Source organism: Rhea pennata, chromosome 2 (genome assembly GCF_028389875.1).
Source record: "Rhea pennata isolate bPtePen1 chromosome 2, bPtePen1.pri, whole genome shotgun sequence".
Lineage (NCBI taxonomy): Eukaryota > Metazoa > Chordata > Aves > Rheiformes > Rheidae > Rhea > Rhea pennata.
In genome coordinates this window covers 126,312,086-126,337,076 of record NC_084664.1, presented here as the reverse complement: position 1 = coordinate 126,337,076, position 24,991 = coordinate 126,312,086, and the positions used below count along the sequence as shown (strand labels likewise).

The following is a 24,991-nucleotide window of genomic DNA, read 5'->3' as shown; positions in this document are numbered from 1 at the left end:
TATGCACACATAAAAATGTCAAGTTGATAAACTTGACATCTTGGTATAAAAGGTTTTTATGTGAAAAAACAGTGTTTTTTAAAAGAAATCAACTTTATGTAAAACCATCTCAGAGCAAAAATTATACAACTTGAAATCAACACATAATTTGAGATACTTCGACTTTGAGAACTTCCCAGGAAAGATTCCCTTTGATAATCTAGCCTGTCTGAATGTTGAGGCAACCTGGAATACAAAATGAAGATGATACTATTTACCAGAACATCAGGATGACTTCATATCATGCTGGCTGCCTTGAAAACAGACAGGGCCAGAGGAAGTAGGCACTGCTTTACTGTCATATGAAGTGCTTTTCTTTCCCCTTCAGGAGAGTGCTCAGGGGAGGCCACCTCTACACAGTTTGGGCATCTTCTGATACTTGTACTCAAGCAAACTTAGGCCTATATGCAATTTAAAAAAGAACTTCTTTTAGATGGTGGTCTATCTAACCCCTTCTAGATATATCTTCTCTATTTAAATGGTTCCTTCCTTTCCTCCTCTATCCCCCATCCTCCTGACTGTCTGTCAGTATTATAGGTTAAATGTCTTAAAGGGTATCCACATTAACTAGAGTGCAGTGCACAGGGTAAAAGATCTATAATATTTAAAATGAAGGAGGGGAAAAAGATCTGAAGCACAGCAACCAAAATATATTCTAAATTGGAGAGTTTTGCCTGATGTAACACATTAGCTTTTCAGAGCAAACCTTAAAAGAACACTTTCCTGACTGATTACAGTCCATCAGTCCCACTCAGTTAAACATACCCACAACTTCTTTTCCAATCCAGTTTACAAGCCAGTACCCTCCATGCAATTGATTCCTGTGACTCTAATGTTACAGCATTATTGCCATGATATCTGTGAAGATTCAGAGCTCCTGAAAAGTCAAAATATTAACTAATGAAACCCTATGTTTACACTAATCTGGTACCTTATATATTTTCTCTCTCCTGTTTGAGTCTGGAAAAAGAAGTTGGAAATATACAGAAGGAAGAGACAGGAGATTTCCAAGCAACCTTCAAAATCACAAAGACACACATACATATTTATATATATGTATGTACACACTGACACATACACACATACATTTTAAAACATATGTGTGCATACATACATATATATGCACATATGTAAACTTTTTATGAATATAAAAATATATTAAAATAAAATGTTGAGATCCCATTGAGGACTAAAACCAGATTTCCTCCCTTACTGGGAAAAAAAAAAAAAAAAAAAAAAAAAAAAGAAGAAGAAGAAGAAGAAGAAGAAGAAGAAGAAGAAGAAGAAGAAGAAGAAGAAAAGATTCCAGTAAGTTCTCAAATTAGAAGTGAACTTCATGTGGCTATAAGAACCATTTGAGCTATCCTAGTCTTCTGTATTTGGTCTTCAGATTACTTTGAACCAGGGTATAAAAAGTATCAAAAGAAAAGAATGATTTAAGTTCATGCTGAGAAGTTGCATTTGGAAGAGAGATTTCTTAAATGGACAGATATGTAGAGATAGAGTTAAGAAATGTTTCTGTACTGCTATTAAGTAGAAGGCTCTGACAAAAAGGGAAAGATGGCCAATTCCAATTGTAGAATAAGGTTTTGCCATCTTCCACTGAAGTCTGATCTTATTTTAGTGGCTTACAGCTTTAAGTAGCCATACTTGCTTAGAGTGATAATTAGCAAACTAATCCAATTATTCCTAATTGGTCTTTCAACTCAAGTCCTCTCTTTTGCTGAATCTCAATTAACCAGGAGATAAGAAGACAAAGCAAAACACACTCAGTTACAACCTGAGCAGCCTAAGATCGCATTTCTATAACCACCTTTTTTCACCTTCCAATATATCGGTCAAGTCAACTGTTCTGCATTTTTGAAATTAGAAGTAATTGAGTCTACTTTAGAACAACATGAAGCACATGTCAGAGAAACCAATAGTTTCTAAAGCAGAAAGAACTCAATAGTGAAAACAGAGAAGGGTCCTTTCATTTGAAAGAGGAGAAAAGCCTTCTGAACATCATTTCTCCTCTGTTAAATAACAGGCTTTATAATCACAGAAATATTTTTTCTCTGCAACTGTGAAAGCCTGCTACTAGGAACAAAAAGCTTGTTTCTCCTGGCTCTGTTAAGAATTAGCCCCTCACACCACAGAATGAAATAAAAGGTACAGTCACAGGAGAACAGAATGAAGGAAGCATCCCATTGGTGTCTGTGATATCTGGATACAGACAGACATTTCTTTCAGCTGTCAAGCAACAGTACCACTTGGTTTGAATATTCTACATTGTATTTACATTTTTTTTCCATAAAAGCATTTCACTGCTACAGGCCCAAGCATTCTAGAAAAATAGTCTCTTCCTCCAACTATAAAGTATGCCTATAGTATAATGAATATTTGTACAAGAGTTTGAACAAGGAAGATACAGCATTATATTGGCATGGTTAAATATGACATGATCAGTATAGTCAGGGAACTGTATTTTTAACCTTTCCAAAATGAAGATTAAAACAGAACTGAAAAATCAAAACAAAGAAAGGGCTATGCATTCCCCCCTAAAAGACATGCGAAGGAATTCACATACATTATTGATTATTTAGATTTATATAAATATAATACAGTATCTGCTAAGAAACTACTAAAGTTGTTAATACTTTTTTGGATTTAATATGGAATTTCTATACTCATAGAAACTCTTAAGAGATTTTGTCCCAATCAATACACTTTAATCACTGCACAGACTGGACTGGATTAGTACTTTTCAAACCTTGTTGCTAAACTCTAACCAGTACTTAAGTTAATAACTTAAAATGTGGATAAACAGCAATATTCACTATAATAAAAATCTGTATTTACCCAAAAATCTACGAAGTTTCATCGTATCTAACTGGAAGTGTTCAATTAGTCCATGAAGATTAAACAGATGGAAGGTTAAGCTGACTAGACTGTTTCCTAAAAATAAGATGAAAATACTAATTCATTGGAAGTCATGAAATCAGTGACTTGTCAAAAAAAAAAAAAAAAAAAGATATTTCAAACAGATTTGCCACAAAAGTTATACAAGCAAACTTTTCTACACCATTTTATGACAAATATTAAATTTTATCATATATCATAATTCCATTAACTGTCTCCTCTAGTCATCATTGGTATTGTGCACTGACCAATAAGAGGAAAATGTTACTCAAAATTAAAAATGCCAGTTTTCAACACGCAAACCTGTTAGAAACAATATTCAGCTTTTTGGTATATCACATCATAATTTTTATGAACAGACATACAGCTTAAGAAAAAAAATAATCAGGTAAAGAAAAAAGCTAACAAATACTGTCAGTTAATGTATACTGTACATATGCTATCTCATAATTTCATCTCATTTCATGCATTTTGCTACACTATTCCTTATTTCACCTGGAAATTGATGGAAAAAAAATACATTTTTCTATGAATTTAGTACTGTTACAAGATTACACTATATTTTGCCTACTGGTAGCTTTAATATTACAACCACTTACATTTTTACTTGTTATGACATTGCAAGAGGCAGGAAGAAATAGCTTGCAAATGAAATACACTGCAAACAACGTGTAGTGACAGATTACTCAGTTTTGGTACATTTACTGTGACAGTCTTCATTTAACAGAATGGAAAGCACCTACCACAGACAGAAACTGAGGTACACAAAGAAAAAAATTTCTGCTAAATTTAGCTTATTGTCAGGCTTGAAGTATTTGCATGTGCATGCCACTTCCTCGCACTAAAATAAACAATTATTCAAACATTTAGTCAGTAGCTTCTTTCTTACAGGCTTATACAGGGCAGCTCATCACGCAGTTCTATACGCAGCATTCTCCCCTTAAAAAATTTTAAGAACAAAACTATCTGTTTTAAATGTCCTCCTAAGACGACTGTTAGGATGCAAAGATGATGGTGTAGAAAGTCTTCTACAAGAAAAGCTGTACTGACAGTAAATGAAACATATTTGGAAAAATTAATGCTAAATAGGTAGTGAAAGCTTTGTACAAACAGGATGATTTCAGCTTATTTTGAAATGCTAAACAATCTGAAATAAGCCATTCTTACACACATTAGCTTGCCCCTACAGCCTTCTTCATTCAGTTTTAACTAGTCTAAAGATTATAAATTACCTACCTAAATTACCTACCTACCTACCTTTTATCATTCTACTTGTAAAAATCTTTACTGTCCTCATTTTATACAACCATTTGCTGCATCAAATCAAACTGCGAGGACATTAGTTTTATACTAGATTAAGCCGAGCATCCCTTCACCAAAACAGGGAAGACAACTATCCTCTGAGGCTATGTTATCATTTCTGAACATTTCTGTTTCCTTCCGCTAACTTTAAACGCTCTAACTGCATCTCTGCTACCAGCTCCGTTCCACTGATCGAAACCCTCAGCGGCTGCTTTCGGGCTCCGAGAGCTCTCCGGGCCGGCTCTCCAACGCCTCCTTGGCAGCTGACCCCCCTGCCTCTCTCTTCCATTCGTCAAAACTCAGCTTCCAGTGCCACATGCTGTAATATAAAAATTCACACAATTTCCACAGCAGCCTTTCTACTTTCCAGAACGTTTACAGATCTGTTTTCTATTTCTGTTCTATTCCTATTTTCTATCTGCCATTCATAATGTAATCACACTTTAACTTATTTTTACCATCTCCTTCTGTAGTTCCTACCACTGTTTCTAACAGGTGCATAAAAATAATCATAATCTTGTCTTCCTTCTTATACTTTGGGCAAGCTACACGTAGAGCACCTTCTGTCTGCCCAGCTCCGGAATCTCTAGACATTCTATAAATTTTCAGAATTACAATGCATTTATACTATTCTGCCTTTTCATTGTATTGTGCTGTAGTACAACTATTCTACCCAATATTACACTTCCCCGAAAAAGAACTGTTCAGTATAAGTGACTTTCTGGACACAGCCAGATACATTAACAGCATTCTATCATTAAAAAAAAAAAAGACTTAAATGAGCAAATTTATTTGTTAACTTACATCAAATTACTACTTATAATTAAAAAAAAGAGAGAACAACAACCTACAAAGAATAAGATGAGCCTGTTCTACAGTTAAAGATTATTATCAGTACCAACAGCAATGGTATTTTAACAGAGTAGACACGCAAACCAGAATTTAAAGACTGTTAAATCAAAACATACTACCTGATGAAATTTATACTTTTTAGTAAGCAAGCAATCACATACCACAACACAAGAGCAAGAGATAACTTACATTATGCTAAAAGAAATATAACACATCTGAAATAGCAAAAGTAAACTCACCGTTTGTCAGTCTATCGAAAAGAAAAATATCAAAATTCCAATTTCCAACCTTCTCCAGCATACACTGAAAGAAAACAAAAAGCTGTAACCTTTTTCTTAATATATTTACATATTCCCCTAGCCCAGAGGAGTATTAAAGATTTCAGAGAGAGATGCAAGTCTTAAAATAATCATTAAGCTTGTCTGAAAGTTTTCAAGCTACAATTTAGTTTCAAATTTTAGGGTTTTTAAATAAAAAATTAGTTTTACAAACTGAAATGCAAGAAGTGTCTTGATAGTACTATTCAATGAAGATTTTCCTTTCATCATTTAGCCAATTTCTTAAAAGAAGAAAGATATAATTCTTTTCAATTATGCTGATTTAGTAATTGTACACTGAATTGCAATTATTTTCAATTACATTTTACTTAATTCTTTTAAGTTAGGAAAAATGGAAAGAGTATAACATAATAACTCTACTGTGTTCAAACTTAGCAAAGAAAAAAAAAGTGGAAAGACCTCTCAGAGGCCCACACTCTGACATTTCATATAATCATCAATCTTTAACAAATGCATAGATCACTAAACCCAGTAAGATGTCTTCTAGCGCACCCCTGCCCCAACGCTCCGCATCTGTTCCAAATCTTTTACTTTCTAACCTTTTCAATTAATTAATGGCCAGTTTATGTGTTGCCCTTTATCTTAATTTCTCTTTCTTGTTTTGCTTATACAAAAGCAATAAATCTACATGTTTTACTACACACATAAGACAAGCTTTTAATTTCTTCTTGAGAAACAGGCTTTTCACTCTCCACCTTGTCCAACTAGCACTTCTTCACAGTTGCTCCACATGAACTTTCTGCAAGCTGGGTGAACAAGAACCACAAACAATATTCTAGGTCTCACCAGTGATTAACAGTGACAATCTTTGCTTCCCCTACCTCTATCAGAAATACTTGTCAGCATGTTCTATAATAAATACTTGCCCTCTTTATAGTTTCACTAGAGTGAAGAAACAGTCTTCAGGATCCTGTGAACAATTCCCTGCTGATCTCACTGCAGCACTATCCATCCTCGGTCTCCATGTACCTAGCTAGCCTCTTAGTCAACTAACAATTCTTTTATTCTGCCTATCTTCTCAGTATGGTGCTATATCAAAAACTTCACTGTAGCACAGGTATACTACAGCTATCATACTTTTCTTTTCTAGAAGATGCTAGCCACATACAGTCTAAAGATTTTCCCAATAACCCTGAGGGGAAGGGAAGGAATTTGTCAGAAATCACTTTAAGATTAGGCTTATTTCATATATATGTTTTTTATATTTGTTATATACATATGTGTGTGTGTTTGTGTGTATATGTATACATATATGCATATGTATGTATATACACACATACATACTTTAGGAAAGAAAAATCAAGTAACCAACCTTTGCTTGTCCATTGTAATCATCGTCTAAAATGTTTGAAGAATTTGAAACAGTGATACCACGGAAAAAACGGGAAGATCTCAGGTATCGCTGGAAACTAAGCAACCTTCTGACGTTTCTTGCAGACACAGACACCTCAATTTCAGAATTTGCTAGAAAAAACAAGAAAATGAACAGCTTTTTGAAATACTTCTATTCAGAAAGAATATTTAAAGAAGTTTGGTAAAATAAAGGCACTGTAACTTTTTATTTATTTATTTTTACCAATACCAATATTGGTGAATCCAATCTTTCAGCACCAAATACAGAGATCTTTCTTAATAATATGTACTGAGCCATGGCTTATAAACAAAAGTTTTCTACTTAAGTTTCCTGTGAAGAAAAACAAATACATAAATTATAACTAAAAGATATAATTCTAGGGAACACTGTTATTGCTAAGACAGAATTATAATGGAAGTTGTATAACACAGTATTGCAAACAAGTTCTTTTTGGAAAAATGCTCTCATGTACACATGTCCAATCCATGTTCCTGGCTAATCACATAAGATATATACACAAGCAACAGAGTATCAACAAATGGACATACAGGAGTTATAAAAATGTTTTCAGCATCCACAAATAACTTGTATACAGATTTTTAAAAAGCACTAGCAAAGTTTAAAAACCTTCAAGTGATTTTGTGGATTTTGCAGATAGTTTTCCTTGGAAGCTCCCCTCTGCAAAACAAGCACTGCATCTGCTTTCACAGCACACACAATTCCCTTTCTCAGTACAGTGAAATCGGTACAGAAAGCTTTTAGCCTGTTCTCAAAGAACAGTCCAAATATTTTACTGCACCCTTAATAAGTTAACCAGTTTCTCCATTCAAGAGACTGATACTAGCTTATTATATTAGTTTCACTTGTTATACTCCCAGCAGCGATTTTATATAATGAACAGTTAATAAACTGGATATTTCCTCATTCTGCCCAAATAGTGTCACATTAATAAAGACTGAGTTAAGACATTATCTACATTTATGGAAATCGATGCAACCATGCTTTTATCCAAAAATATATACCCTCAAAACCAGCATGAGCCCAGCTTTGTAATACAAATACGAAGCTCTCACCCTCCGAGAACAAGAGGTATTAGAAACAGATGAAATAGACTGATTTTTAAAATTAAAACCTGTGTTTGAAGCAGTTATTTTACATCTGAAGGTATGGCCCTCAATTATTAAGCCACTTAATCTAAAAAGCCAACTAGTTTTTACATACCAGCAATTACTTTACCCAAGTAGGCTCTGGTCTGTTGGAAATAGAACTTCTAATCCAAAAAAAGTAATTATTATTTTTTTTAAAAAAAAAGAAACAGCATAAAGAATTTAAAATTTCAATTAAGCAGCTTCTTTGCCAAACAAACTAAATTGCACTTTCACCCTCCCCCTTTACCAAAAAAAAAAAAAAGAAAAAAGAAAAGAAAAAAGAAAGAAAGAAAAAAAAATGGAATGGATGAAGTTTTTAACCCTTTAAAACTTGCCATAACTCCGACAACAGAGGCAGAACAAGGGACAGAGCCCGTAAGGTGCCCTTCTAGCTCTAAGCCTTAGCCCAGTGCCCTGGATCTGACCCTTCCAAATGTATCAAAGATAAGCACAAGAAAAGCTCAATGGACCTGTTATTCCAGAGTTGTCCACTCAGTAAATAGCTTAATAACAACCTGAATTAAGAACTTCAGTGACTTCCCGTAAGAGCAGTTTGGTTCCACATTAGCTAAGATGAAACTTTATCAATTAAAATTTCTTACTCTGGCAAAAGCTTCCATGTACTTACTGCTTTACACCTTCTCATTAATACATTTAGTTCCTGTCTACACTAACAAAATGTCTTTGAATAGAATTGAGATCAACTATGGTAACATACAACATCAAATAAAATGCAGTGACATTCCTCATTAACAGTCTGCATTAATAGTACTTATATTACCAAAATTGGAATAATCTTTCAGACGTGCCTGAAACACATTAGGCTGTTTACCAAGACATCAAAGTTCCCAACCATTTCAAAGAGGTAACATAGACAACTTCAACTGTATTTTTTTTCCAAGTCATTGCAGTTAAGGTCAAGGACATTTCTTCTGAAGAGACTGATAGCAATACATATATATCACAGTTATGCAAACAGGTGGACCACATGATAAAAGTTTGCTTATAAAACAACATTCTCACATCCAGTAGGCAACTAAACAGGTTCTGTCATGCTGCGTTACTCTATGTATTTCTAATCAAATTTGCTATCAGTAGTTTACAGTTTAAGACACAGACAATCCCACAGAACACAGGAAGAAAAAAGAAATGCAATATACCTGCTCCTGCTATTAGAAGGAAGGTTTCAGCTAAGAATCTGCCCTGTCCCCCCAATTTCTACCCAATCCCTTTAAATCTAAATTTCAGAACTGAAGGCTTGAAATTAAATAATAGAAGATACCCACCTAAGAAGTCCCCAAGTTCAAATACAAAATCCAGATTCTAAGTCTCATCAAAACAAACCACATTAGTAGGAGAAATTAGCACTCTTTTGGACATAAAAACAATTTTTCTTGATCATAAGCAGTCTTTTACAAACCTTTACTAGAGGTAATACAAGCAAAACAACAGATTTTGTCACCTAAGCCCACAACAAAGAAAGTGTGATCACTGGGCAGTACAGTCCTGCTTTATGTCATAAAAAAATTATGAGACATTCATCTTAAATTTCTTTTAATTCTATAAATCATCAATTTGTGTAGTTCAGAAACTACTACCCTTACATAGTAATCCTATTTTTCCTCCTCCATGTTAAAAAAAGTACTGTTGCAGCTGGTGTAATACAAACAAGCAAGAACAAAGCCTACTTCATTCCAGCTTTCTGGGCAGCAATGCTGTCCAGCAATGCTGCCCACTGCTTTTTATTCCACATGTATATCCCAAGTTTGAGTGTAAATAATAACAGCTTGGCCAAACTGTTTTGTCATGTAGATCTGCAATGATTAGCATAACTTCCAAATGAGAAAAGAGATGTTCATACAGCCCTGCCAGATCCTGCAATTGCAGAACACCTTATTCAGGCAGATTACACCAATCCTGAAGGAAATTATTCTCTTCAACATATAAATATTTGCTAAAGACAGCTCAAGATAGGTGAGTCAGATGTGGAGGTTTGACAGGCAATTAATTTAAAAAGGAGGCTGAGAAAGAAAATAGCTAGCTTTCAGAGAAAGAGGTTCGTAGGCTGCCAAAACACTGACAGTGTCCATGCCTACGGTTTTCCTCAGAGGGAGAATTAGCATAAAGGATACCAAAACCAAATTCTGGCAGACCAGCAAAGCCAAGTTCATGGGAAGGACTGGTAAACTCAATGAGGCAGTGTGTGCAATGAAAACCTCCCGGCACAAGCAGTAAACTTATTCCTTTTAAATACATGATTAATAAGAAGTTGTCAACCTAACCTCCTCTATCATGACTCATGAAACTTGTTCCTAATTTCAGAGACCTTATAAAAAACAAGGTTCAATTACATATTTATAATGGCAAGATGAAGGTAAAGACTGCTTTACGGTTGCTAAAACAAAATATGCTTCATAAAAATACTTTCCCCCAACGTCCTTCATTTTATTTGGAGTTTTCAATGTGCTAAACACCTTTATAGTGTGCAATATTGACTATATGCTCAAATGTCAAGGGCACTCTATGGACAATCTAGAAAGAGAAAATAAACAAATACGTATGACATTTTACACCCTTAAGAACTGAAATGAAAGCAAATAATGGATGTTGAAAATGTTAAGAAGGAAGCTACAAGATTTGGAAGTGGCTGAGACACAAGGAACCAGAAGACAAACTGTAGATCTTTGTGCCTCATCAGTAGCAACACTACTAGGACTTCTTCCTTTCTTAACTCTTTGCTCCCTACTTAAAGTTGGAATCCAACATATTTTTAACTTTCAAATTATTTTTATTTAAATAAGATGCTAGTATGAGACAAAAAATGTCTCTCTAAAATAAAGAAAAATGAATTGTTCTGTTTATAAATCTCAGGTATTTTAATTAATGTTATGCGTACACTAAGGATATAAAGCAACTGAAATTGTCTTAAGGCAACAGATTTCAATTCTATTTTAATCTCTTTATCCCGCCTCCAGTCTTTTATTAAGTGTATTGCATGTCATGAAAAGCTAAAGGAAAGCAATTTTGTTGCACTGCACAGGGATATTAAATATCTGTTTTTCTCATGCTCAAATAAAAATACAAAACCTAGGGAAAAGTCAAAATCATTGCCTATGAAAGCATAAAATATTATTTTCAGATTTGTTTTCATCTTTTGAATAGTAAGGAATGATAATGAATGAAAGAATGACAAGTTGGGGGGGTATTATAAAAAAATCTTAAACCCTAGTGAAACATTTCAACTTTCTTTTAAAACACAGCAAGACCCTCAGCCTCAGATGGGTTCCTCCTCAAAACAAGGATATCCAGGATAAGAACTTTACCTTGTATTTCTTCTCTGTTACAGATCAAAAAGATAAATAAGAAATTATCTATGATAGAAATTATTTGACTTTACTACTATTATGAATAAAAAGTGCTAGCCTAGGATCTTAGATATGACTGCCATTAACAGAAAAAGGAACAGAAGAATATTTGAGAGGATGGGCCTTTATTATTGTATATTTGAACTGAGAACTGAAGTTTAATGCGCACAGGTCCACCAGAGGAGTTGCTTCTCTTCTAAAACAGTAAGAAAAATGAACAAGAGGGAATCTTTTTTCTCTTTATAGAAGCAATTTCTTGCAAACTTTCCATAATAAGCCAACTACATGTTTGCTTAGCTGTTTTTTTGTTATCATTTTCACATAGCAGATATTATCACCAAACTTGGAGTAATATCAGAAAGTTCCCATCACCTTTAAATACATAGATTTGAAAGAAATATTCAATACTAGAACTGTACTTCTAAGGCCTTCCAGTACACAAATCATTTTATATTTATGAAGAAATGTATTATTCTCCCATTTCACACCACTAGAGGGACCCATAAGCATTCTAATTTCACCTCTATTCCCAAAAACCCATTATGAAACATATTATATTAATAAATGCATATTTAAAAAAGAGTCTTGTTATTTAGCTCTTCTTTAGAAGTTATTTGCTTTTGTGATTTGCATTTTAAAGTGGTTTCAGATACGACTGAATACTAATACTGAATGCCCTAAAGCTTTATTTGGAAAATACAAGGTCAGTAAGGATTTGAAAGTTATAAATAAAGACTACTAGTTTGTTTAAATTACCCTATTATACTTCCTCTCTTGTTTAGAATCACTCTATCTGGAGCCTGGATATAAGATGCTATAACCCCAATTCTTCTTAGAAGAAAAAATTATGAAGGCGGACTCTATTTTCAAAGTATCATAAAAATGTATTTATACACACACATTCATACACACCCTTTTTAATAATAAGCACTGAAAATGACACCATGGATTACAGAGTGGTGAAATAAATAGGGCTTTGAAGTATCTTCTGTCTGATTGGAATCAGCCAAAAAATATTGTTAAGTTTCATGAAAATTAACACTAGTTGTTAACACTTAACTACTAGTGGTACTGTGGTGGTACCTACACATCTTCCCTGATTGAAGGCCACTGCTGGGAATCACGACCACCAAAGACAATTCCCTTCCTAAAGGATCTTACAGAGTGAGATATCACAGTAGCTATTTATAGAACCACAGAAGAGTGGAATAATCTAGGTCAGAAGAGACATCTGGAAGTCCTGTGGTCCATCCCTCTGCCTATAGCACAGCTAAATTGAGAGAAATCATTCAGTGTGCAGGGATTACACTACTTCAGTAGGAATTAAATGCCAATTCTCCTATGTCATTTTATGCTACTAAAATCCTTAAATAACACATCATCAAAAATGTAAAGAAAACACTGAAAAAAAAAGTATCTAAAGGTCTCTATCCTTGTAATTCATTTGAATTTTAACTCCTCTAGATCTCTCTGTAAACATTTCCTGAGGAAGGACACAAAATTAAGCAAGTGGAAAAATGAATCTCCTGTACTGAACTGCAGAACATTTTGCAATTATTATAAGACTAGGAAATAGTATTTATAAGATATGCTCTTTTCCTGCCAATTTATGAATCATAACCCTAGCCACCCTTTAGTTTTGTGCTTTCTTTGACACGACTCCACTGACTGGGCAAGGCACATCTGTAGTTCACCAGAGCACAGTCTGAACTAAAAAACAACTGAAGCAAAATATTTAGAGGAATAACATCAGAATACATGTATTTTTATCACAAAAAATGGGTTATCCCGAAGTCTCTCCATTTTCAGTCAAGATATGGATGTTCTCAAAGAACAGTCAAGCACATATGATACATAATAGTTCAGCAACTCCTTTCCCAAAGCAAGGGGAAAATTGCAGACCATCACTAGATTTTTTTCCATAACATCTTCCAAGAAAATACAGTTCTTTGGTGTTCTGAAATTCTCCAGTCCTATGATGATGGAATTACAAAATCATCAAGTAATCCATTTTGACCATTCATCCCCTACCCCCCAAGAAATGGAAGAACTGAAGGGTAACAAACTATGGTTGACAGACAAAGTAGAAGATCCTTTAAAGGGCTGTACAACTATCAGTAGAAAAGTCTAACCATGAACAGAGATGAAAAAAAAATGCTCACATATTTTATGCCAACGCGATGTCAACCATAAAAAATTTATAAAATAAACCACTTTCAGGAAGAACACAGTTGAGAGGTTCAGAAGAAATGAAAAAGCTAGAATGTGGTTATGAGAGTCCAATGTAGGGCTACAAAGATGATTAGGGGACTGGAGCATCTGCCCTATGAGGAAAGGCTGCAAGAGCGGGGCCTGTTTAGCTTAGAGAAGAGAAGACTGAGAGGGCATCTTATCAATGTCTACAAATATCTTCAGGGAGGGTGTCAAGAGTATGGGGCTGGACTCTTTTCAGTGATGCCAAGTGACAGGACAAGAGGCAAAGAGTACAAACTGAAACACAGCAAGTTTCACCTGAATACGAGGAAAAACTTCTTTACTTCTTTACTTCATCCGGACAGAGCACAGAAGGAACAGGTTGCTCAAAGTTGTGGAGTCTCCTTCTCTAGAGATACTCAAGGCCCGCCTGGATGCAACCCTGTCTAACATGCTGTAGGTGACCCTGCTGAGCAGGGTGAAGGGACAGAGTGCCTCCTCAGCAAGTTTGCCGACGATATAAAACTAGGAGGAGTGACTGATACACCAGAACGTTGTGCTGCCTGTCCTGAACACGCTGGAGAGCTGGGCAGAGAGGAACCTCCTGAGGTTCAACAAGGGCAAGCACAGGGCCCTGCACCGAGGGAGCAGTAACCCCATACACCAGTACAGGCTGGGGGCTGACCTGCTGGAAAGCAGCTCTGGGGAGAAGGATCTGGGAGTCCTGCTGGACAAGTCAACCATGAAACACCAGTGTGCTCTTATGGCCAAGAAGGCCAATGGTATCCTGGGGTACATTAGGAACAGCGTTGCCAGCGGAGAGGTTGAGGGAGGTGATCCTGCCCCTCTATTCAGCCCTCATGAGGCCTCATCTGGAGTTCTGCGTCCAGTTATGGGCTCCTCAGTACAAGAGAGACATGGAGCTACTGGAGAGAGTCCAGCGTAGGGCTACAAAGATGATTAGGGGACTGGAGCATCTGCCCTATGAGGAAAGGCTGCAAGAGCGGGGCCTGCTTAACCTGGAGAAGAGAAGACTGAGAGGGGATCTTATCAATGTCTACAAATACCTTAAGGGAGGGTGTCAAGAGGATGGGATGCGGCCAGACTCTTTGCAGTGCTGCCCAGTGACAGAACAAGAGGCAACGGGCACAAAGTGAAACACAGCAAGTTCCACCTGAATATGAGGAAAATCTTCTTTATCGTGAGGGCGACAGAGCCCTGGAACAGGTTGCCCCCAGAGATGGTAGGGTCTCCTTCTCTGGAGATACTCAAAACCTGCCTGGACACGATCCTGTGCAACATGCTTTAGGTGATCCTGCTTGAGCAGAGAGGTTGGACTAGATGATCTCCAGAGGTCCCTTCCAAAATCAACCATTCTGTGATTCTGTGGCTATGTCCTCTTGCACAGTCAAAGTCACCTCAGCCAGAAACCACCAAACTGTACTAGTACAAGACTCCAAATCACACATGCTATTTTGCAGAAACTTGAAAAGAAGTTTGTAGGGGAAAAAAAATGCCATCTAGGTAAGCAAAAAAAAAAAAAAAAAAAAAAAAAAAGAGAGAGAGAGAGAGAGAGAGAGAGACAAAAACATACAATACTTGTCCTGTATTCTTAATTGGAAGCTTTTGCCCTGAAATCTTCCTTAATGAAGTTCAGGAATATTTTTGCTTCAAGTTTAACTTAGCTGTGTTTTTTTTATTTTTTTATTTTTTTTTGGCCAGAGCTCTATTTATAACATTTTCTGTGAACAGGCTTTTGTGACTTCCTCACGTATGACTGCATCCACTGCATTAAACAAAAGTCAAAATTCCTCTCCTATGGAGGAGGAAAATTATTTTAATAATCCAGATTATGAATAATTAGATGACAAATTCAAAATGCACCCTTCACAGAAAGGCAGCCGTTAGAGAAATCTCCTGAGTACAAGCATTTCACTCCTAAGTACTGGAATCTTAGGAGGGAAATGAATGCTTCATTCAACCTCTGATCACACAAAAGTCTTCTTGCATGATTTTATTCATCACAAAATTCAGCTTTATTTACAATAGAATGCTGAACAGGAAAAACAGTTACCCTTACAAAGATTTTGCTACGTCATTCTTCTGTTTTACTGAAACAAAACAGTGCATCCAGCTTCATCCGGACTACGCTCATTTTATCCCAGCCTCTAGAGAGCATATTCAAAAGCACAGTTGGGTGCTGTTACACAAAGATATCTCAAATTGTTTAAGGCAATGAACTTGGACTTGAAATGAACCCTCCTTCTTTCTTATTTGACTTCTGGCCTTTCATCTTAATGAAGACTAACTTCACTGCCCAAGGCCAGTCTTTTTCAATGATCTGTGCGCTAAGAACGAGAAAGTTCAAAATCACATTGTGAACAGCAGAGGCTGCCAGATCTCAGAGTAGTAGATAAAATGTTCTGTAAACTGGAATTTCCAAGCAAGCAGTCTGAAAGTTTTACACCAGAAGTAAACTCTGCAGTTTCTTCATATGTTTGTATTGTTGTTTCTAAGAGAAATAAGATTTATCTGTCACCAATGAAAAGCCACCTCAACTCAACTTTCCTTTCCTTCCTTTCTCTAAAAAGGCTCCTCCATACATAACTAAGGAGATGAAGAAAAAAAACCTACCTCAATGAGGTTCCTATCAGATTATTTTCTCTCCGGTATGTAGTTCTCAATTTGCTAGTGCCAATTTGACTCAAATTCGAGTAATTCCTGCACTGATTAACTCAAAAAAACTCTTCTTATTGCTAACACGCTTTAACTCACAGATGTGACATATTCTGCTATAAAGCAGAAAGTAGAGCCACACGTGTTGGCAACATTACCACCATCCAGCAGAAGTATGTTCAGACAACAGCAGTACCAGAGAATTTTAAAAGCCTTTTGACAAGATCTTATCTATTCTGATGCAGGCACAACAGGAAAGGCCAGAAGACAAAGTGCTTCCTCTCCACAAGACTTAAGTATGTGTTTTTATACAGTTCTTCCAGGCTGTATCCAACAATCTTTCCCTAACATACAACAAGTTTAAGAGTATTCATTTCAGTTGCATCTGCACTAGACATTTCCCCAAATTCTTTTTGCCATTCTTTATTTTAATTCTTCTTTTCAGGATCTTCTGGCTTCATTTCCTCTTGTAATAAACTGCTGTAACCCAGATATCACTGGGCATTTCAGCTGATTTTTTTTTTTAGGTGAAACTGAGTGGTTGGGGTACCTTATGTATTTTTTCAGTTTTGCATGCTAGAAAATTTTCACAAACCTAATCAACAGGAGATTTGGAGTGGGAGGGGTTAAGCACATATATAACAACAACAGACATTACTGATAACCTCTCAACAGCAAGAAACCAAATCCTAAAATTTTATTTCCAGTTTGCTGTTTCTGAAAACAGAGAACATTTATACGTTATTATTTGCCAATCCTTCTGCAAAGATTTTGTTTTGCATTAGTATCTTATCAATATAATCTATCAAAAGATTCCAGACTGAATTATTATCTTTAAGTAATGTAAAAAAGAAAAAAAAATTGAACATAATTAGGTCAAGTGCAGTCTGTTTACAAACATGCAGTTATATTAAAAGTAAGAGGTAGCTTCTGAGGAGGAGAGTTATGTGGCTGCTCTCTCCTCTCCACAAATGGTGGCTTTTAGCTAGCAAATTAAGCTTTTTCCTCTGGACCAAAACAGAAATAATCTATAGTCTACAGTAACAGATAACCACTAATTGATGTCCCAATGTTAACCATCTACCAACCAACATGAAGAATACAATCCTATTTTTCCCCATTCAGCAGCATGTAGTCCTATTCAAACAAAATCTGTTTATTGAGCTATTTCTTCTGGTTAGTTCCTGCAATGACATATCAAAATGTGGCTTCTGGAATAGTGGGTAAGGTAAAAGGAAAATTACAACCCAAACTTAGTCTGATTATCAGACAAATTTTTAATTTAATAATCCTCATATTTGACTCTCATACAACTATCTCTAATAAGAAAGAGACTTTTTTCCAATAATCATTTTAAAATTGAATTTCCTAAAAAGGAGTTATGTCTGGGAATACTTCTAACTAATTTAGGAACGTGAATATTCATGTGCCATTTACGGAATTCTGGAATGAAGATGCAGAAACGGGAGGAAAAATACAGACATTGAGCTTTCAATCCTTATGAAGAAACAGAAGTGTAAGAACAAAATGTTAACAAACTTTACTTTGGTAATTGGCTATAGTAGTTGAAGTTGCAAATAAAGACAAAATTGAGAAACGTCAGTGATTGTTTCACAAAAAAAAGTAGCTTTCTGAAAATAATGTCTTTAAAATTAATTACTCTTCAAACCTATCAATAAACCATTGGATTCTTTGTCTATCAATGAAATACTAGAATAAGAGAACTGGTCAACAGTTAGTAGCTGGACTTCCTGAAAAGACTTTGAAGTTCTTCAAATATGTCATTGAGAGAAAAAGAAAATATGGCAAAACAACAAACTGGCTAGGCAAAACACAAAATGGCAATAATGCGCCAACACTGTGAACAATAACCAGTGTATTTAACACATATTAATGATTTGGAAATAAGTAAGCAATGATCATTGCAAAATACTTAGAATTACAGAATAAAGTTGTTCAACGGCAGAAGAAAGTTACAGTGAAACTTTATAAACACCCTGAAAGAGGCATATCCATGCGTAACTGATGTTCAGTATTCAGCAGTCATGGAAAAAAAAGAAAGCATTCAGGTGCTTCAGCTGCAGAAGAGACCCTTTCTGTCCAGGTTTTGCTCCAAGCAAAGAAATGGGAAGCTGGCAGACTGCTCACAAGCCATCTATTGGTCATACAGGTGAACGTTTATCAGGCATTTAGTTTTATGTGCAAAATCCTTCTGGAGTTACCAAAGGACAAAAATAAGGATCCTAAGAATGAGGTCAAATATGAGTCCCACAATTTCTCTCTCCCTCCTGCCTGACAGTAAAGTACTAAAACTCTGCTGTTTAAAACAACTAAGGAATCTCCAACCAGCATTAAATTAGCATTGTAGAGAGAAAAAAAGATTTTATTGGTTTCAGTATGGGGTTATGTTTGTTTCTTGGGTTTTTTTTTTTTTTTTTTTACTATTTCTGCAAATGAATAGATAATGTTACATTTATGGCTTCTGATGCCGGGTGGGATTCTTATTTCTTATAAGTAAATATTTACTAAGAAAGAAACTCTCTACAAGTAGCAGCGGTCTGAAGTCAGAGAGCAACACTGCAAATGGCTACAATCCTGAGGTACAGAAAATATGGCTATAACATGGCCACTCTGAAAACTGCAACAGCAGCTGACTTAAGAAAAAAAGTTTTAGCCAAAGAATTTTTGGGCTTCCTGGCAACATTCTTTGTTGTCATCAGTAACCGCAGTTGATGCTGCTAAAAGCTGATGCCCATGCCTGAACAAGTAGAGGCAAGAAGAAAGGGTGTGAGAAATCCTTTTCCTTATTAGTTATGATTTGCCTGCTGGACAACCATCAGAATAGAAAGAACATGATGAGCACCACAAAAAATACAGTTCATTTGACAATGGCAATAAATATCATACATGACTGCTTTCTAATACATACAATTCATTTGATACCTATTTTCCTACATCAGCATGATATTAGTTTGTCAAACACATAAGCTTGTCAATTTTTCCTATATAATTCATAAATTGTATGCTGTTTTTTAAAGAGTACTTTACTATACTCAATAGAATTACAAGCTGTTGAAAGGACTGTTGAGATAGAATCCTTAGCCTCTTTATTGAAGAATTCAGTATATCATACTCTTCAAACTTTGTTTTCTCACCTATTTTATGAAACTAACCTTTTGAAGAAACGAAGAGTTTAAATTTTACATTTAAATCATGATCTACTTTAAAAATGAATAACTTCAGTTAAGATCAGAATATTAATTATCATAGTTTCTGCCACTCATTTTTATTCGTAATGTATTTACGACAACCACACTTGTTACCATGAAATCTTCTTTCTACATCTCTCCGTTCAGAATATTCAGAACTGTACTGATACAAGTAATGTTGGTATAGATATGTTAAGATGACACTCAATACACAAATTTTAATGGTCTCATTAAAATAAGATTTAAATACTTGCGCTTTTGTTGTTTATTCAGGTGTGGTGGTTACTGCAACATTTATATTACGAGTAGTACTAGCATATTTAGTTATAACAATATAGATGTACTGAAAAAAGGTGAAATTATCCAAAAAATTCTTATTGTAACGCTTCTCTGAGAAAGTGTTTCCTAAAGCACATAATTAATAAAATTTAAAATCTACTTTCTTCTTTATAACACTTTAATCTTTATTTTAGATTTATCTACCTCTGAAAAGTTTAAGGCTTAACTACACGTTTGAGTAAACATAAACTTGAGTGATTATTAACTGGTCAAGAATACTGAAATCTACTTCAATTCTCTTCAAACATCATCTTGCAGCAGGTCCTTCTGCTGCTCTATAAAAGCAGGAAAGTACTATTCTCAACTGATTGTGTCTTCCAAGTAAGTACTCAGCACACACATCAGTAGTTCTATATAGAATAGTCTTCATTTCCATAGGAAGTCAGGTCTAAATTCTATAAATGAGAGTTTAAACTCTATTTTTAGAAATAAAAATTTAGCAGTGATGGTTTTACTACTGTATTTTGGGGTAATTAAGTAGCATGGAAGATTTTCCTAAGAAGTACAAATATGGTCTTGCTGCATAAGCAGCTAACTTTATTTTTAGAGGCTCGGTAGTTAAAATTACTGGAAGCCCTTGTTTATTTGTCATTTATCTGCTTTTAAATACTTACAGTGAAAAATACGGAAATCAATGTATGGATGAGAACCTCTTCTCTCTGTTTCAAATCCTGCCCGACTTCTTACTCGCACATCTCCTAGAAACAGGGTCAAGAGTGAAATACAAGTGTGGAAGAGTGGCAGAGATAAAATGCAAATGAACATAGCCTGGAGGGGTAAAGATTCATGTACTTAATGGAGTAGGGTTATTCAAACAATAGGCCTACTTCAGTGCTTTTTTGTTTTAAAGGAGGTGAAATTCAAAACAAAGTTTGAAGACTCGCTAAACATGCAATTGCATGCTTTTTTTTTAATCAAAATCTCTCCTGCCTAAGCATAGGTTGTCAAAAGCATGTGATAAGCATTCAGATGAAATTAGGAACAGCTTGCTACACCAGTATGGTAAAAATGCACCTGAATATGACAGCAAACAAGAACATTAAAGTTGATTTGTTCCTCAATAACACACATAAAACACTAACAGTTGTCATTCAAAAAAGATTTGGCTTCTAGAAATGGTAACTCTTAGCAAATAAGCTAGTTATAATATGGCTTTATATTACAAAATAAAACATTTCCCACTAGCATTTACTTACTTGTGCTCAGCTGTTTGAATATTACACAAGAGCCTATTAAAACACCAAAACTCAGTATTAAAATTTTATAACACTATTTTTCACTGCAATTAGCTTCAACCTGAATCTTTTACCATGCTAGCTGATTTCTACTTATGCCTTTTACCAACTGAAAGCTGATCAGTGTTCTTTCATTAGTTATTTATATACATTAATATAAGTAGTTCACTTTGATTAAAAGCTTTTGCTTGAAATCCTTTAGTGATTACAAATTTAGGCAAATCCTTGAGGATCAAATGCACAGTATTCCCAACCCCCCAAACTCTAACAAAGTCAAATTTAACATGTGAAAATATTCTTGTTTCTATCTGTGAAATTTCTATTATACTCATCAAACACAGTTATTTTAGTATGAATCAAAACTAAGAATTTAATGTAAGGAACAGAGACTGAACTTGTGAGAAAAGAAAAATACAATTATTTCTTTTCCAGAAACTATTCTAGTATGTTAGTTTTTTTATTTTCTTCTCCAACTTGTTAATTTGTAACGCTAAAGCGTATCACCAAAACAAAGAGCAGAATACTCCAGTCAGAAGAAGAGCTGAAGATACAACTTTTTGCAAAAAAAAAAAAAATACTTTTAACACTTAACACATATGTTTTTAGAGATAGATATCTATAAACACAGACATTTCTATGGTGACACACTTCATATGAATGTTATCTTGTGAGGCACACTGAAAGTACCACAAAAGATAAATAGACTCAGGGTTCCCTGTATATCAGAACATTTCATACCAGTAAAAACATACCAAGTGCATGCGGTTTTCAGTTGCTCCTTTTGTTTTTGAAAAACTTAACAGAGCTGCCAGGGTAAGTAACCCAATTATTATCTATAACCTTTTCTGATCACTGACAATGTATCAAATTGTAAAGCTCTCGGGCATTGCTATGAGCAGAGTGCTGGAGGCTTGTCTTTTCTATAGACAATACAGAGGCAGCAATTTGTAGAACTGTTCTGCTTCGGCAGAAAGACAACGGGTGAATATTATTTACAAAATAATGACTAAAAAGGAAGAGGGAGGAAATTTGGGGAAATGGGAGGTAACTGCATTAGTAGCTGTGTATGAAAGTATTAGTTTCCCCATAGGAAAACGCAACTTTGCCTTATCCACCACTCTTAACTTATATTTATCTGCCAAATTAGTCGTAACTACAGCTTGTGTTACTGATAGAGCTTTCAGTTCACCAGCTGAACCGAGGAAAATAAATAAATAAATAAATAAATAAATAGATAAAGGGAGTTTAGTTGAGTATTTAGCTTTTTAGTTATTTGTTTAATTTTTGACAGCAAAGATGATACAACTTTTGTAAATCAACCTACAACCATGGTTTGGTGAGCAATAATGTCAAGAATAGAAAAAGCTAGGAAAATAAAGGAGACAGTTCAGAAAATATACCTGAACAACAAAAACAAGACTCGTTTATCTGACAAGTGATATCCAGAAAATTTTATTCTGCTTTTTAATTTCCTAAGGGCCTAGTGTAATAGTGCAGGCAGAAAGACAATGTGCTTATTTCTCTTGAAATGTCCACAATGTAGTGGATTTTGACTTGACTTGACTATAAGTGAAATGTAGTACAACTACATAAACTGCACTTGACAGGAATTATAAAAAATACATGTTTACAGGAACAGTTAAACAGGAAATGACATACTAAAAATGCAGACAGTAGATAATGGAAAAAAAAGGTGGTAATAGAAAGATGCAGGTAAAATTAAATGACTTATTTGCATATGTATGAAGTAAAAAGTTCTCAGCAAAGGAAAGCAAAATATTTTCATTAGTTGTTAAACTAAATAGTCTTTTCTTGATTGTGGTAGAAAATGAAATTTATTTTTCTTTAAGAACTGAGTTCTTAACAATAGGCAGCATTTTAGAATACACTTGGAATTATTCTGGAATTCTGGAAAAAAGATAATTCTTCCACTGGAATTTGTCTCAGTAAACAAAAGCAGAAATTCCTATTGGCCCCAAAGGAAGGCAGAAGACCCATCTCTGTTATTGTGGTGTACGACTACTGCACTGCTCCAGATTTCTGACAAAAAAAAAAAAAAAAAAAAAAAAAAGTGGAAAAAAATCTATTCAGGTGGAATTGGAAAACTCCATACATCATGGCTGGGATTTCTAACAGGTACAGAAGCATAAAGAGGAATAGCACCAAACTGACTGCACATTTGCACATACTGAAGTCATGCGCTACACAGTAGCATAGTGAGAATAAATCTACTGCACGTGTGTAGTTAAGTCCAAAGCAGAAATATCAGGCCATCAGTATGCATCCACTGTCCAGCTGATTAAATCTGCAAATATCAATATATGCCAGATGCATCCACTCTATCGCTTTTGCACAGAACGTAACATATTCACACTAATTTGCTTGAGAAATCCTGCACAAGGTTTTGTAACCCTGTGCCTGGTGAGTGACAGAATTTAATCTTACGAAAGAAACATGTTTGTCATCCCACTTTAAAAAGAAAGGCATAAAAGACTTCAGATTCAAAATTACTTTTATCAAATAAAAGGGTACTATTATGTAATTTCTCAAAATAGCATTGGGGTCAAATTATTGTTTTAGTAAGTGAAAAGATAATTAAATTTAATGCCTGGAGAGAAGTTATGAAAAACTTTTATTTATTTAGGCCCTTTTTAAGATCTCAAAGGGGTTGGAGATTCCTTTGAAATGATTAGGTCGCTCTGTTTGCTTACATGTAATACTTCCTTTGGTGGAACAGAAAGTTGATACACCTAAACAAACTAGCAGATTTGACCTAAGAAGGCAATTACCTGCTTCACAGTTTTTATCTTAAATGTCTCTTATTTAACCACTTAGTTTGAAGTTTACAACTCAGTCATGTTGGAAAAAAGGAAACATTTCTCCTAAAAATCAAACTGGATTCCTTGAAATAGTGCCTGTATTTTCTTAAGGGAACAAATTCAAATCCACCATCTTAATTATACGGGACTTCCCAAAATTAATTTTATTCTCTTGGAGAGTTTCAGTGAATCCAAAGAACTAAGAAGAGAAAGATAAAAAGAAATTGCGCTCTGGTCAGCAGAACAGAAAAGGTGAAGCCTTCACTTCAAGCTCTGATTTTGCACACAGATGTGACAAAACCTCTGTTGGCTCTGGAGTCAGCTATAAGTTTTCCTGGCCCGGTCCCCTGCGACCAGGACGGCTTGCCGTTCGCGGACAGGGGTGACAGAGAGGAACTCATCGGAAGGCTGAACGAGTAATGTCAGCAGGGCTGCACGACGGAGGTTCACGGGTACGACCGCAAGCTGAAAAAACAACCCGGGCTTTAGCAAAACTTACCTGCAGACAGCTGGCTGAGCTGCTCTGCCTCTCTCCGGAGCCTGCCCGTGCTGCAAGGGCAGCTCTGATGCGTGGCTGGCAGCTGGGCAGTGCCACAGTTTGCATGGCTGCACGGGAGGGTTACGCAGCACGGATTTCAGGCTACCCTAATTTCCCGGCCTGAAACGGGAAGAAGGCGGCAGCCACGACGGGCAGCTGGGAGCAGCAACTGCCACAGTCGCCTCAAGGTAAACCACCCACGCTTAAGGCAAAGCCACGAAGTCGCAAAGAGCAGGATTTCCAGAAAGAATAACTAGCTTCATAGGTTAAGTTCAGACTAAGCTTGTTGGAGAAACAGATGACAGGTGAGCTGAGTATACTGGAATTAAAGCAAAAGGAATACAACACAGTAACTGTACCAGAGAAGAGTGGGTACCTGTATTACACATTTGTTTGCCTCCACTGGTTTCTACTCAAATTTCTATTCTGATCAAGATGTTTACAAACAGAGTGCAACGCTCACATTTTAGTTAAGCGCACACTCACCAATGCAGGCAGGCAGTGCCCCACTTTTTCCAGCCCATGCCAGCAGCAAAACTTTCAGGCAACACAAAGGAAAAAAAATCAGAAAAGCAGAGAGAAAAGGAAGAAAGAGTTACAATTCCACAAAGGTAACTTATAAGATATCTGGAGAATTCCTCCTAGTTGCTGAGAGTAGCAGCTGATTGAGGAGATGCAGATAT

General features: G+C 35.5%; 1 protein-coding gene across 2 annotated transcripts in view; it reads right to left on the bottom strand.

Moving 5' to 3' along the window:
• PDE7A (phosphodiesterase 7A) overlaps positions 1–24,991 on the bottom strand; it is a 76,141-nt gene that overhangs the window by 7,527 nt on the left and 43,623 nt on the right. The window contains exons 3-6 of one of the 2 annotated variants that reach the window (XM_062568204.1): positions 20,331–20,414; positions 6,745–6,896; positions 5,334–5,397; positions 2,881–2,976 (exon numbers count right to left, since the gene is read on the bottom strand). In XM_062568204.1, coding sequence (XP_062424188.1) covers positions 2,881–2,976; positions 5,334–5,397; positions 6,745–6,896; positions 20,331–20,414 — 396 coding nt within the window. The remainder of the gene's footprint in view (positions 1–2,880; positions 2,977–5,333; positions 5,398–6,744; positions 6,897–20,330; positions 20,415–24,991) is intronic. The other variant, XM_062568203.1, reaches the window with a different exon arrangement.